The sequence below is a fragment of the Ornithodoros turicata genome, chromosome 1 (genome assembly GCF_037126465.1).
Source record: "Ornithodoros turicata isolate Travis chromosome 1, ASM3712646v1, whole genome shotgun sequence".
NCBI classification, from domain to species: domain Eukaryota; kingdom Metazoa; phylum Arthropoda; class Arachnida; order Ixodida; family Argasidae; genus Ornithodoros; species Ornithodoros turicata.
In genome coordinates, this window is record NC_088201.1 from 128839529 (window position 1) to 128854068 (window position 14540).

The 14540-nt window shown below is 50.9% G+C and overlaps 2 protein-coding genes across 2 annotated transcripts; both read right to left on the reverse strand.

The window, feature by feature from the left end:
- Positions 1-9311: 9311 nt before the first annotated feature.
- On the reverse strand, positions 9312-9944 carry LOC135385262 (uncharacterized). The gene has a single exon (XM_064614472.1). It carries the CDS (start codon positions 9942-9944, stop codon positions 9312-9314), a length of 633 nt encoding a protein of 210 aa, XP_064470542.1.
- Positions 9945-12509: 2565 nt separating this feature from the next.
- On the reverse strand, positions 12510-13418 carry LOC135385277 (uncharacterized). Its single transcript, XM_064614492.1, has one exon. The coding sequence runs from the start codon at positions 13416-13418 to the stop codon at positions 12510-12512; it is 909 nt and encodes a 302-aa protein (XP_064470562.1).
- Between the last annotated feature and the right edge of the window lie 1122 nt (positions 13419-14540).

Genomic DNA, 14540 nt, shown 5'->3' on the forward strand with positions numbered 1-14540 from the left:
TTTCAACGTTTGCCATTATGTGAGCTAACTACTAGCGCCACCACGACTAATACTCGTACTTTCTGTGAGTCATGCCTAATGTATCGTTGTGTTCATCGTTCATTGGTGCCATGCGCACTGAGCCGTATGTTTAACTGGTATGAACTAATAAACCGTACGAAACCGTTATCCCACTAACGTATGCCCCTGCTACTGTTCACAAGTGGCGCAGTCTCCTCTTTCTAAGCTGGCCGCCGTCCAAGCTGCTAGCCGTGACAGTTGCCACGCTAGCAACGACTCGTTTCGCCGCCACATGGCTCACTTTTGATCCTTACCGCTCCAACATTGCCGTTCATTAACTGAAACGACGCCACGCAAGAGGAACTCGTACACTTCCTCGAAGTGTTCGTTTCCAGGACGTGGCCTCGGCACGACGAGTACTAAGGAAGTTATCCAAAGGCTAGTGTGCGCCATACACGAGGGTCGAGAAAGCGTCTCAATATTGCCGACAATACAAGAACGCCGTGTCCGCTATAACGGTAGTGACATATAACGGTAGAGACATCCTGTTTTCACTTCTATCATCTCTGGCCTGGCGAAGTTGTCCCAATGAGAACATCTGTTCCTCTTGGTCACCTGATAGTAGCCGTTTCCAGAACAAACATTGTTGCAAATGAATGACGACGAGGTACTTTGGGGCGAAGAAGCGTGCCTTACGCGAGGCGCTCGTTCTGTTTCTTCTTTCGGTTTAGGATTTAAAAAAACGGATTTGGTATCCTCAGCAGACGGTCGTCTTCGGTGTCTCCGGTTTCTTTCCCTCACACTTTGGTGCCGAAAACCCGGGATCCCTCCTTTTCGCAACCGGAACACCTCGAAAGACGTCGTGAGCAATGAAACGTCTCAAGCGGACACGCGGCAGTCTTCGTTCATTTCTGACGAAGACCATGGGCCAAATCAGCGAACTGCTCACCCAGCCAAACCCATCCTTCGCTGACGTCGAAGCTACACTGGATTACCTTACTACGAAGCGCCAACCTCTCTACGATCTTGACCAACACATTTCAGAACTGACGGCCGAAGATGATTTGGCAGCCGAACTGGACGGCGTCTTCCAGTATGAACGGAATCTCGAGGAGGCCACCTCACGCGCACGGCGGGTTCTAAGATGTCAGCAGAACCCCCCTCAGACCCCTCAGCAACGCGGCGAGGTCTCGAAGTCTGTTGTGCTTCCCAGGCTTCAAGTGCCCAAGTTTTCCGGAAAGATCCAGGACTGACAGTACTTTTGGGAGCACTTCGACGTCACGATCCACTCGAACACGTCGTTAGCGCCCGTTGAGAAGTTCAAGTATCTCGCCACATACCTGACTGACTAGGCAAAACGCGCTATCGCCGGTATTCGAATTAGTAGACAATTACGCTACTGCAGTGGATCTTCTGACGAACAGATTTCGCCGTCCCGACTTACTTGCGGCAGAGCATATTGATCATTTGCTCGCGTTTCGTCCCATCGCCAGTTCCGAAAATGTCGCCGAGCTTCGACTTTTGCTTGATGAAGTTACCTGCCGGATAGCGGCTTTGGACGCCCGTGGCATTCCAAAAGAGCAGTATGCGGTCGTCCTGTATCGGGTCGTCACGCGTTGTCTTCCCCAACCGCTTTGCGTGCGCTTTCGTCAGAAGAGGGCGGGAGCAAGTCCAAGCAGCCAGAACCTAGCTACTCCAGAGAGTGCTAGGTCTCTGACAGAAGACATCGAAGCGTTAATTTCGTTTCTCAAGGTGCAAGTCGAGACGCGGGAAGATGTCTCCCTAAGTCGTCAACCGGAACCAGCTACCTATCGTCGCCTCAGAGGATCCGGCGATAGCAATGGCCTTCCCACAGCTTCGGCCTTAGCCGCGACAAGCCAGACTCCTATCCAAGCAGTAGACCCTCGCCAACGTTTAGTTCCTCGTCAGTCATTCGTATGTCCCTTGTTTGCGTCTACGGACCATTCGCTCTATTTCCTGTCCAGTTTCCATGTCGCCTGCCGACAAGAAGATCCGCATATACCGCGCCGGGAGATGTTTCTGTTGCGGCAAATCCGGACATTTTTCAAGACTCTGTCGCTCAGCTGCACGCTTATCTTTTTCTTGCTGTCACGGGCATCACCTTTCGGTCCTCTGCGGCATTCAGCGACGAGATTTCCGTACCCAGTTCGTCTCCCTCGTCGTCTATGGGTCCGACATCGCCAGTCCATCCCTCCTGGAGCGACCGTACCGCAGTAACGCTCGCATCCAGCCTCATAGTTGCGGGAACGAGGCCTCGGCTTCAGACCGCGGAAGTTTTTGCCTCAGGCCTGGTTGGGAGAAAGCCAGTTCGCATACTCTTAGATACTGGGAGCCAGCAGACGTTCATCCGGAGAGACCTCTTACGAAAGCTGCAGTGCCACACCAAAGGCCAAGAAGACCTCTCGTTATTCTCGTTCGCGTCAACACACCCCAAACGGTTTTGTTGCCAGCCTGCGTGCGTCTTTAAGCTCTTTTTTATCCCCAGTGTGTCGTTGATGTGGAGGCGTTGGGAGTATCCGAGCTTTGTCCTGTGGTCACCCCTCCGCTGGTCACAGTAACGCTCGAAGGTAAGCCGATGATGCGCTCCCACCAGCCTCCCCACCACGGCTGAGGATACCAAATTCGTTTTTTTTATCCCAAACCGAAAGAAGAAGCAGAACGAGCGCCTTGCGTAAGGCACGCTTCTTCGCCCGAAGGTACCTCGTCGTCGTTCCTTTGCAACACCTCCCCGGCTGCGACTTCTTGCATGTCGACTTCGAGGCGACTGAGGTTTTGAATTGGCAGCAGAATTAATGAACCGTTGGGTAAGTAGAGTGAGCAGGCCCGGATTACACCGTCCCTACCACGGATTATCTTTGCCACACGTGCGAGCTTCCAAAATAAGGGACGGGCGTTGACGTCTCGAACCTGGACTACATCCCCTTCCCGCAAGTGAGGCTGTGTCGATGACGTGGCTGTGTGGGCGGACCGCAACTGAAGCAGATACTCGCGCGTCCAGCGCCTCCAAAAGAGCAGCTTGGCATCTTTAATGGTCTGGAAATGGTGCTGTAGTCCAGTAGCATGTTGCAGGTCGGGCGCACAAAACTCTGGCCGGGCGACAGCACGTTTGCCTATGAGAAAATGAGACGGCGTCAGCGGCTCCGGCTCCCGCGGGTCGTCCGCAATATAGGTGAGGGGGCGAGAATTCACAAGACCTTCCGCTTCACACAGGGTTGTCGTTAACTGCTCGAAGGTAAGCCGGTGTTTTCCGAGCGACCGCGTCAAAGCTTCCTTCAAACATCCGTTTGATAGATCGTTCGAAAAAAGGGGGCAAAAATCGTGAAGGAACATTTTTTTCTCTTTATTCTGTTCATTGCAGACGCGGGAGACGCATTGGAGACGCGTCTTTCCTTCATCCCCAAAGTGAGATGGTGAAAGAGCACACTATCGCCTCTTGCGCCATGGAAAGAGACTAAAAGAAAACAGAAAGTGCAACCCAAGATCAGGGCAGTTCCGATAGCCTACACTCGATACATTTGTTTTTCCTTTGTTTCCGCAAGTTAAAGGGACTGTAAAGTGAAAGATAACCCCCATAATTTTGCCACCCATTCTGCGCATTATCATTGTTTGATAACACACAGAAAGCATTACCTCACAATTCGGCATAATTTTTACGTATAAATATTTTGAAGGTTGCCGAAACATGGACGGTGCTGCCAACGAACAGCAAAAAAGAGCAACTAGGGTTTCGGGTCTAGGGCGTCCAGGGACTGGTGAACCCGTACCACGTGACAGTTAGTTTTGTAGAGAACCAAGTTGACGCACATCGTTAGAGCTAAAAGTCATTTTAAAAAATGACGTTCACTTCCAGGCATTTGAAAAAACATAGTTTCTACATTCATAAAACATTCAGCGACTTAGCCGGCACGTCCCGCCGTGCCGTCTGCAAAGTCGTCTGTGTTATCGCGCTTATTGTCTACGCCGTGGGTGGTCATACTGGCCGCGCGAAGCAGAAAGTGAAAGTCTCTGAAAGTAATCAGATCACTTGTTTGTCACTGTTGTGTCACGTATTCACGTATGCCTGGTGTACGTTGTGGTGCTCGGGGATGCAGAAATGGTTTATCTTCGACGACGGGCGTTTTCTACCACAATATTCCACAGGACGGTACGCGAAAACGAAAGTGCATCGAAGCACTCGGCTATGAGATACAACAGTCGTGTCGTGTGTGCTCAGTTCATTTTGCTGCCGGTGACTACGAAGATGCCGCAGTAGGTGAAGTGCGAAAACGTCTGAAGCAAACTGCCGTTCCGTCACCAGTTATTCTGCTTCGCAGAAGTGACGGGCTCAACACAACTATAAGAAATTGTGAAGAGGATGAGGATCACCTGACCCCCCTGCTCGAGCTCGTGGACAGTCGCTAGTTCGTGTTGGATTAAACACTTGTTCTGAATTGGAGTCATCCTTTCCTACATTTTGGTGCCGAAATCCGGGAGACATACACACCTCTTGTCTTCTGGACGAAAGGATTCTCCAATCATGGAGCGTTTAAAACGACAACGGGCCCCTGTCCGCGCCAGGATTACAAGACTAACCGACGATATCAAGGGCATCCTGAATTCAACAAGCCCTTCTCTTCTCACCAGCAAGGCAGCTATACTTGCAGGTATGGATAGTCAGGTTTCAGCCACTGTGGACGATGAGGAAATCGATACCGAAGCGGAAGGATGTGACCAGTACCTCGAACTTATTGCCGGAGCCACCCTCAGGGCGAACCGCCATCTTTCGAACACAAGTCTTCCAACGATTGACAACGGTCGTCAACCCCTGGTCCAAAGCAACACGGCACTATAATTGCCCACCAACGTGCCACGATTACCCAAGCTCCAAATTGAGCCCTTTACTGGGGAATTGCCGTCTTGGCACTCCTTCTGGGGCCAATTCAGCTCTGGCGTCCATCAGAATCCTACCTGCTCAGTTATCGCAAGATTCCAATATTTGAGATCTCTTGTCAAAGGGAATGTGAAACTAGCAATTAAAGGTCTTGATCTTACTGTGGAAAATTATTCTAGGGCCATCCAAATTCTTCATCAGCAGTTTGGAAATCCCGATCGTCTGATATCGGAGCACATGACTCATCTCCATGAGCTTCCAGTGGTGCACCTTCCGATGACGTAACGACGCAGTTACGGATGCGAAACTTGAAAAGCCTTCGAGTACCGGAGAGTTCCTATAGCATTGTACTTGTCAAGGCGTTGCTACGCAAACTTCCTCCGGATTTGGAACTTGAATATTACCGCCGACAAAAAGGTGCCAATGAGGATAATTCACAAGTGACATCTTCCTCAGACTCGCATCAGGCCAACGAGGATACCCCACAAGCGGAATCTTCCTCGGAATTGCATCACGACAGCTTTACTCTAGTTGAAGTCTGCCACCCTTCTGTCCCTCCTCGCCTTTCTTCGACGAGAAATCGAAAACAGAGAACGGATGGTAGTTCGGCGGAAGGATTGTGAACGTTCGGCGCTCGCTACGCCTCCTGGACATTCTCATTGAAACGCCTCAGCCGCCGTTCTTACAGCAACCACAGAACGCACACATCAGAACAAAGGAATACAAAGATGTATACTCTGCGGTTCAGAACAGTACTCGGTTCTCACCTGCAACATGGTCCTAGCCCCTGACCAAAAGATTACTAAACTGAAACAAGCCGGCTGTTGCTTCAAATACGAAAATACAAGCGGCTAGCAAAGGACTGCCGAACCACTAGAAATCTGTCCTGTAGCAAATGCTGTGGTAAGCACTTAACCGTTTTAGCTGCAGGACTCCGCAAGCTACAAACCTCTCTTCCGTAGAACAGAATCTGATATCTCCACATTCTGCCATACCACTTGCTGACCAGCTTACAGTGTCTTCTCAGGATATGACACCCCACACTGATCGCGCTTCCATCAAGTTTCTACCGTCAATCCTAGCTCAGTCGTTTTGCTGCAGACCGCACGATCAACGGCCTCTGCCACGCCATCATCCCGAAAAAGACTCATACGCATACTTCTTGACGGGGGCAGCCAACGCACCTTCATCCGAAAGGATGTCTCTGCCAAACTCCACTGTTCTACGTCGAGCTACGAAGAGGTTAGTATATTTGCTTTGGGACGTCAAGCCAACAACGAAAACGTGTCAGGCCGTGTCAAGGTTTCCTTGACTTCACCGTTAAGCGCGCAGCACGAAGCACTCGAGATGGAAGATTTGTGTATGGGAAATCTCCCAATTCCCGTAGGAAATATCATCAAGGAACTCTCCCAATCGAACATGACATTGGCAGGCGACACTGTCCATCGAACTCCGTCGAACCACGAACCTCGTGCCCAAGTGGCTCATGCATTACATGTACACCCAGGCGGAAATCTGGCCTGGTCCCAGAAAGGTTCCAGTTGAACTTGGACTGGTTCCAGTTGGATGTGCCGGACGTCCCGGAATGGTTCCATTCAATATGGATGGTCCCAGCTGGATTCCCGAGTGGGGTGACTGGTTCCACTTTGGTGACATCAGTCGTACCACTCTGATCTCAGATGGTTCCAGAAGTTCCAGTTGGAGCCTCACAAGTTCAATTTTATTCCCAGAATGGTCACTTGAGATTCCATGTTGGGCAGCTTCTCAGCTTCCCCTTTGAGATTCCATCTCGTCCGCAGTTGCCATGTATCCTTCTGGTTTTGTTTGATCTATTACTCTGATCTATTTTAGCACATGCATGTTCTCTTTTTATTGTTTTTTATACAGGTGCGCGCGTTTGCGATGAAATATATGCTGTATCCTTGTAACTTCAATTCGTGCACATATTCTCATCTGAAGGTGAATATCATCACAAGATATAAGTACCAGAAAAATATAAAAATACATCTCAACAATGACAAAAACTAAGCTAAATAACGAAGAAAGAAAAGAGAAAACGAAGAAAAGGTAATTGCAGAGGCTGATTCAATGTGCAGACGCCACGGCGGCTACAAATTCAAAGTTCAAACGGCGAGAGGGAGAGGGCGAGAGTGACAGGTGGCAGTTGGAACTTGGACGTGCTTGGACGCGTCGCAGCATGTTGGTTTTGTCGGGATCACTCTGGTTTACACTTCGCAAAATAAACTTCGAGAATAAACTCCTCAAAATAAATCACGAAGAAATCCCCGGTGTAACGTAGCCGTGAAAATCAACTTTTGCGATACAAACGCTTCAGATTCAAACTTTCAAATAAATCGTCTCTGATTGGTCGACCATACGGTCGACAGGCACGACAGCCTCACAGCAGCGAAAGCTTTTGGCTCCCGCGTCTCAAAATAGTTCCCCGCAGGGTGTGGCTTTTTGCGGTGGGGTGGGAACGAGAGTACCGAGTCTGGACGAATCGCACGGTATATCTGAACTGATAGCGAAAACAAGCGAAAATACCAAATCAGACACATCGGCAAAGCTACAAGCATGAGGCGCGAGCGATCCTGGGCGTTGGTAGTAGAGGTACGATCGTAAACAAAAAAAAACTTAACATGGGCATGGCTTGTGCGTGTACTAATAGTTTATTCATAATTTCAATGTAAGAAAAACTTTCTGTTGCCCCACTTGTGCACATATACGAAATCATCTATCACTCGAGTACATTTCCGTGTCCTGCTCCCTTTGCGCATGTGTCACAGTGGGCGTGTTTATCCGTGCATCTCTCTATCCGTGCCGTGTGTACGTGCATTGTAATATGCAGTTCGTACACTTTTTGGGTTAAACAGGAAGAGACGTTCACATCTCGTAGCTGCAGACCAAGATTTACACGTATGAACGGATGAATACAATGCATCTCCTGTTGCTCGGCCCGCGAAAAAAAAATCGTCATGGAACGAGCGGGCATAATAGCGTGAGTGTTAGCAGGAATCAGCTGTGCACCAACGATGTCAGGTTTTGTTGCAATGTACCTATAATGGCCACTCATTGAATAAATGCAAACGTCTAATCACTACGTGTGCGTGTAACTCTAGGTGAGAAATGGACCTTAAGTGAACCTTCCTAATTTTTGTGTGGGCATCAAGAGGGATCACTCTGGTTTACACTTCGCAAAATAAACTTGGAGAATAAGCTCCTCGAAATAAATCACGAAAAAATCCACGGTGTAAAGATAAAGCCGTAAAAATCAACTTTTGCGATACAAACGCTTCAGATTCAAACTTTCAAAATAAATCGTCTCTGATTGGTCGACAGGCACGACAGCCTCAGAGCAGCGAAGGCTTTTGGCTCCCGCGTCTCAAAATAGTTCCCCGCAGGGTGAGGCTTTTTGCGGTGGGCTGGGAACGAGAGTACCGAGTCTGGACGAATCGTTTACTGTATTCTCCGCCGGCTATCAGGATTCTGTTGACACTGCAGTTAATGATTTGTTCTGCTGCTCGCCTGTCAAATTTGAGTATGTCGAACTCTGAATTCGTGTCGTGTCACCAAATGAGTTCCCGGTGTTGGTTCCAGCTATGGTGGACACCTGCTATATTATGAACATTGTCGCGAACATCGCCATTCTCCTGCAGCTGCTTTGGTTGTGAAGTCGTAGAGTTGAAAAGTGACGATCGACGAAAAAGCCTAATTGCGTTACCGTGTGGATGTGTTGTGTTTGTCCGTCTGTATGTGTTTGTGTGTGTTCCAGCCTCAGAACCGTAGAATCGTGAAATCGGAACCTGCCTGTGGTTTTCCTTATGAGCCTACGTTCTGATAAACGCAGGGAACAGGTACTGGACAGAGTCTCGAAATGCGTTTCTGCAAATAAGCTGCATATGAATGTGAAGAAATTGTTTGTTTGTTTGCAAGAAAAAAACTATTTTCTCTCGGATGAATAACTTGAGTCAGCAGAGGTGCCCTAATTTTTTGTAACCAGCATACGGTAGTCTCAAAGTGTGACGAAATAAGACTGTAATTTCAGGAACATCCACATTGATTCGCGCACCTTCCTAGATAACGATTTGCCATGCAAAAGCCGCAAAAGATGTATCTAGACATAATACTTCAAGCACTTTGTTTTCACTGGTCTTTGAATACCCTGGAAACTAAGATTGCCATTTTCTTAAATACCGTGAAATTTTCTCACATAAATTTTTGCATCTTTTTTATTCACGTGGATATACAGTGCAAATTCTGGTTATCAAATGTCGGAACTGAAGAAAACCAAGTGCAATAAGTTGAGGCAGGCAACGCGGAGGGAGAAGAAAGGACTACCGCAGCCTGCGAAGGTTTGGAAACAACTGAAGGTTTATTGTCGCTCCTCGCGCTCGCCCTAGCTGAGCGCTCGTCGTCATCTTTAGATAGCTGCGCTACAGGGCTCCCCCCCTAGACACTGGTGCGTTACCAGAGGAGAGCTCCAGGAGACAGCGTTTTGTCGAGGACGGTTAGGCGGACGGCCCTTGTGTCGTGTCGGCAGAACGGGGAGCTGCGCCGGATAGGTGATAGCTTCGACATATGCGGGTTTGAGCCGGTCCTGGGAAACCGCTGTCCGATGGCCGTTGATGTCGACCGTGACCGTCTTGTCGTCGCGGGAGAGGACCTGATACGGGCCTGTGTAGACTGGAGTAAGCGGGGGCTTCACGTGGTCCGCACGGATGAACACGTGGGAAGACTTGTTCAGGTCGGGGTGGACGAATATCCTTCTGTACAAAGGTTGCCGAGGCGGAGCCGGTTGGATGGTGCGGAAGTGATCCCTGAGTTGTCTGGCGAAGTCGTCACCCGCGGGAGGGTGCCTGGAAGGGGGCTCCAAGAAATCGCCAGGTAACCGTAATGGACAGCCGAAGACTAATTCAGCGGAGCTGCACGTAAGGTCCTGCTTGAGGGAGGACCTGAGGCCAAGGAGGACCCAAGGGAGGTGGTCGACCCAGTTGGTGGGGTCGGGGCGCGCGCAGATGGCGGCTTTCAATTGCCTGTGTAGCCGCTCAACCATCCCATTTGCCGCAGGGTGATCAGCAGTGGTCGGGATTGTTTTGTGCACCGATAGCGGCAAGGAGGGATGAGAAGCTGCGTGAGGTGAATTGCCTGCCCTTGTCGGTAGTGACGATTGCAGGGCAGCCGAAACGAGCGACCCAGGCAAGAAGGAAGGCGCGACCGACGGTGTCAGCGGTTATGTCGGGGATGGGGACGACCTCGGGCCAGCGCGTGAATCGATCGACTGCCGTGAGAAGGTATCGGCAGCCATGAGAGATGGGCAGTGGGCCGACTAAATCGAGGTGAAGATGGTGGAAGCGGCCGGCTGGGGTCGGGAACGGCCGAATAGGCGTTCTTGTGTGGCGCTGTACTTTCGACCGCTGACAAGCGATGCAGGACTGGGTCCACCTGCGGATGTCCCTATTGATCCCCGGCCAGACGTAACGATCGGCGATGGCCTTATGCGGCGCGCGCACGCCGGGATGAGCAATGTCGTGGTATTCGGCGAATATCTTGCGTCGCAAAGGCTCGGGGACGAATGGTCGAGGTCGGGGCGTGGACACATCACACAAAAGGGGATCGTCCAAGCCGGGTAGGTAAACTGGCTTGAGCTGCAGAGACGATGCGCCGGCTAGGTGGTCCTTTACTTCTGCGTCCTGCGCTTGGGCTTTCGAAAGCCAGGCGGCATTCACAGGAGAGGGCAGAAACGGGATGGCGTGGATGCGCGAAAGGGCATCAGCTGCCGAATTGTCGACACCTGGAATGCGGCGAACGTCCGTGGAGTACTCAGATATGAACGCCAGCTGGCGGGTTTCGCGCTCGGAGTAGCCGGAATGGTTGCCGATGAATGCGAACGTCAGCGGCTTGTGATCAGTGAGTACATGCAATGCACATCCAGCCAGTAGATAACGGTAGTGCTTCACAGCAGCGTAGACGGCAAGAAGCTCGCGGCCGAACGTGCTGTAGCGTGCCTCAGCGGGCTTGAGGCGGCGGGAGAAGAAACCGAGCGGCCGCCACTCGCCGGCAGCAAACTGTTGCAGAACAGCACCAACGGCTGTGGTCGAAGCGTCCGGCATCAGGCGTGTTGGGGCAGATGGAATGGGATGAACGAGCAAAGATGCGCTCACGAAAGCTTGTGTTGCCGCCTGGAAGGAACTCTCTGCTTCCGGAGACCAGGATAACGGGGAAGTGGATGGTTTCGGGGCCCTTAAGAGGTCTGTGAGGGGATGTAGGACGAATGCGCAGCGGGGAATGAAACGACGGTGGAAATTGAGCAAGCCCAAGAACTGGCGGAGCTGTCGGACTGTTTGCGGGCGCGGGAAATCGCGGATGGCTTGAACTTTCGACTCCAGCGGGCGTATGCCGTGCTGGTCGATGTGATGGCCAAGGAACTGGGCTTCGCTTTGTCCGAAACTACACTTCTTTATGTTGATCACCAGGCCATGCTTTTGAGGGCGTGTGAACACTTGGCGGAGATGAGCGACGTGTTCTTGCTGGGAGGCGCTTGCAATAAGGAGATCGTCTATGTATGCATAGACGAAGGGCAATCCCCGTAGCACGTGATTGATGAACCGCTGGAAGCTTTGCGCTGCATTGCGCAGGCCGAATGGCATTCTCACGAATTCATATAGCCCAAAGGGTGTAATAACGGCGGTCTTCGGGATGTCGGGCGGGTGCACAGGGATCTGGTGATAAGCCTTAACCAAATCCAGGGTGGTAAATACTGTGCAGCCAGCAAGATCGGCCGTGAAATCGTGAATATGGGGCAGCGGGTACCTGTCCGGTACTGTCTTGGCGTTGAGGGCTCTATAATCCCCGCACGGCCTCCAGTCACCTGGATCTTTCTTCGGTACGATGTGTAATGGTGATGCCCAACTACTGGAGGACGGGCGGATGATGCCCAGGTCCAACATATGCTCAAACTCTCGTTTGGCTATGGCAAGACGAGTACCGTGGAGCCGGCGGTAGCGAGAAGAGACGGGAAGGCCGGTGGTAGCGATGTGGTGTGTCACGTTGTGTTTGACTTGGGCCTTCAGATTACAGGGCTTCGTAATGTCCGGGAACTCGTCCAGGAGCGCGGCGTATGGCGAAGGAGAACGAAGCGCGCGGATACCGGTCGGAGCTTGCGGAGACGAGGCACCTGTCACCTGAAGCGTAGTGGTGCTGTCACATAAGCGGCGATGGCGGATATTAACGGCAAGGTTGAAGAATGCCAAGAAATCTGCGCCTAGTATGGGTTGCGTGACGTCGGCAATAACGAACACCCAGCGGAAAGTTCGCCTCAGTCCAAGGTCGAGCGTTAAAGAGCGTAGCCCATACGTCTTGATCGCTGTGCCGTTTGCGGCTTGAATGTTTGAGCCGGAGTGGGAACGGCGACGATCAGCAGCAGACGCTGGAATTACGCTGAACTCAGCGCCAGTGTCGACCAGAAGACGATAGCCCGCGATGCGGTCGCGTATAGTGAAGAGGCGGCTGGGAGTAGGGCCGGGATCGCCTGCCGCCATCAGTGATCGGCCCGTTGGTTTTCCTGCCAAGCGCAGGGTGGGACGCAACGTTGACCTCTGTGCCGAAAACGATGATGGTATCAGCAAAGCCGGTTAGCGACCTGGGGTTCTTGAGAAGGAGTCGGTGATGAGCGGCGGCGGGATCGGGGAGCGGAACGGCTACGGCGTCGAGGACCGGCAGCCGTGAGAGATTGCAAGGCATCAGTGAGCTGTTGGAGCTGGAGCTCAATGCGGTCCAAGCGCGGGGACTGCTCCGAGGTGGCTGCGGCCATGATGGACGGCTTAGGGGGCTCTGAGTAATCCGCAATCCGGTCAGCCAATGTGGCCAGTCGGTCAAGGGATAAATCTTCCGACCCTGCCAAAACCACACGCATCGCTTGCGGAAGTCTCTGAAAGAACAGCTCTCTCAAGATGGGTTGCTGCTCTTCGGTAGCGGAATCTCCGAGGAGTTGTTTCATGCGATGGAGCATCTGCGATGGCTTTCGGTCGCCCAAGTCTTCGTCAGACAGTAGCTGCTGGAGTTTAGCGCGTGCGGACACTTCCATTCTGTCCAAGATGGCGGTCTTCAGAACGTCGTACGCCTGATCGAGCTGAACTGCGGCGAGGACATCGTCCAGTTCTGCCGCAACTTCCGGAGGAAGACCAGCCAGAACGTGAAAATACTTTGACTGTTGGGACTGGATATGTCGAAGCTGAAATTGGGCCTCGACCTGTCTGAACCAAGACCACGGGTTCTGGCGCCAAAAAGGGGGCAACCGCAGCGTAGTGGTCGTCGAAATAGGCGGGTCATCTGCGCTGGAGGAATGATTGCCTGAGGGTGATGCCATCGACTCAGGCAAGGGCTGCGTATGTTCGACGCGGGTCACCAAATGAGGCAGGCCACGCGGAGGGAGAAGGACTACCGCAGCCTGCGAAGGTTTGGAAACAACTGAAGGTTTATTGTCGCTCCACGCGCTCGCCGTCAGCGTCAGCTGAGCGCTCGTCGTCATCTTCAGATAGCTGCGCTACAAAGTAACTGAAATCAGAAGTGCGAGAAATGAATGGCACCCTCTGTTGTATTTGTTTGCCTTCCTTTCTCTCCTATGATCTTCACATTCAGAAATCCCGAAGTACGTTTATTAGCATTTTTTAGCTTTATGCCAAGCACCCACGCAAAGAAGAGGTCTAAAATTTACGGTACCAGCTACTTCATTGTATGGTACCCTTGCACCTATTTTTACAGCTTATAAATATTGTGCTGAAATATGAAATCGCTGTAAAACTTGCATCCTGCGCGACATTACATTAAATGTGCTGTTTGCAGTTCTGCAGCGTTGTTTCTTCCTCACGTTCAAATGAAAAGGCAAAAAGAACCCACCAAGACTTACTGCCAGACAACCATTATTTCGGGGCAATGTCCTCGCACTAAATGGTCACGAGCATACTTTTGAAAACTATAGCGGCACATAGGGAAACCGACGTTGCATTTGCACCGACCTTCTATTTCCAATAATTAAACGAGACCTAATTAGTACATCCACTTCGGATGTAGAACATGTTGTCATCCCTTATAACTTGCAAAAATATGATTTCTCTAAGAATAAAAAAATCAGTCCATGGACACGCTATATGCACCGCACCTACTAGAAATTAACCAGTGCTTGCTGAAAATATACTGGTATTGTTGTCTTATGTGATGTATGGCCCACATTTTCTTTTTGACCAGATATGCCAGTGTGAGAGCTCCTACGCCAGACTAGCTAATTCCTCCTCTTTGTCTTCCATGCGGTCACATATATGTTACGCTACAAGGAAGCTAGCTGGTACCACAGTACCAAACAGGTGATAACATGAACACAATCAAATAGCAGAGTGAATAACAACCATCATTATTGACTTAGTTTGCTTGGTCGATGGCAACTGAAGGTGGCATATTTGTTTCCTCAGATTTTTTTATTGGTTTGTTCCAGCTAAAAACAGGAGCCATACACTGAGCAGCAGGGATTAATAAAACCCTCCATAAGCATCACTTTGCATCTTTGGCTTTGGCAAGCGTGGCTTTGCCTCCACAAGCATGACTTTCACATAATTGCTTTGTGCCGTGATAAAGGTTACTATGACTGTGTTCGCAG

What these genes read in the sequence shown, in the direction of transcription:
- LOC135385277 (XM_064614492.1), bottom strand. Translation starts at nt 13,418, where the DNA reads ATGACGACGAGCGCTCAGCTGACGCTGACGGCGAGCGCGTGGAGCGAC.
- LOC135385262 (XM_064614472.1), bottom strand. Translation starts at nt 9,944, where the DNA reads ATGGTTGAGCGGCTACACAGGCAATTGAAAGCCGCCATCTGCGCGCGC.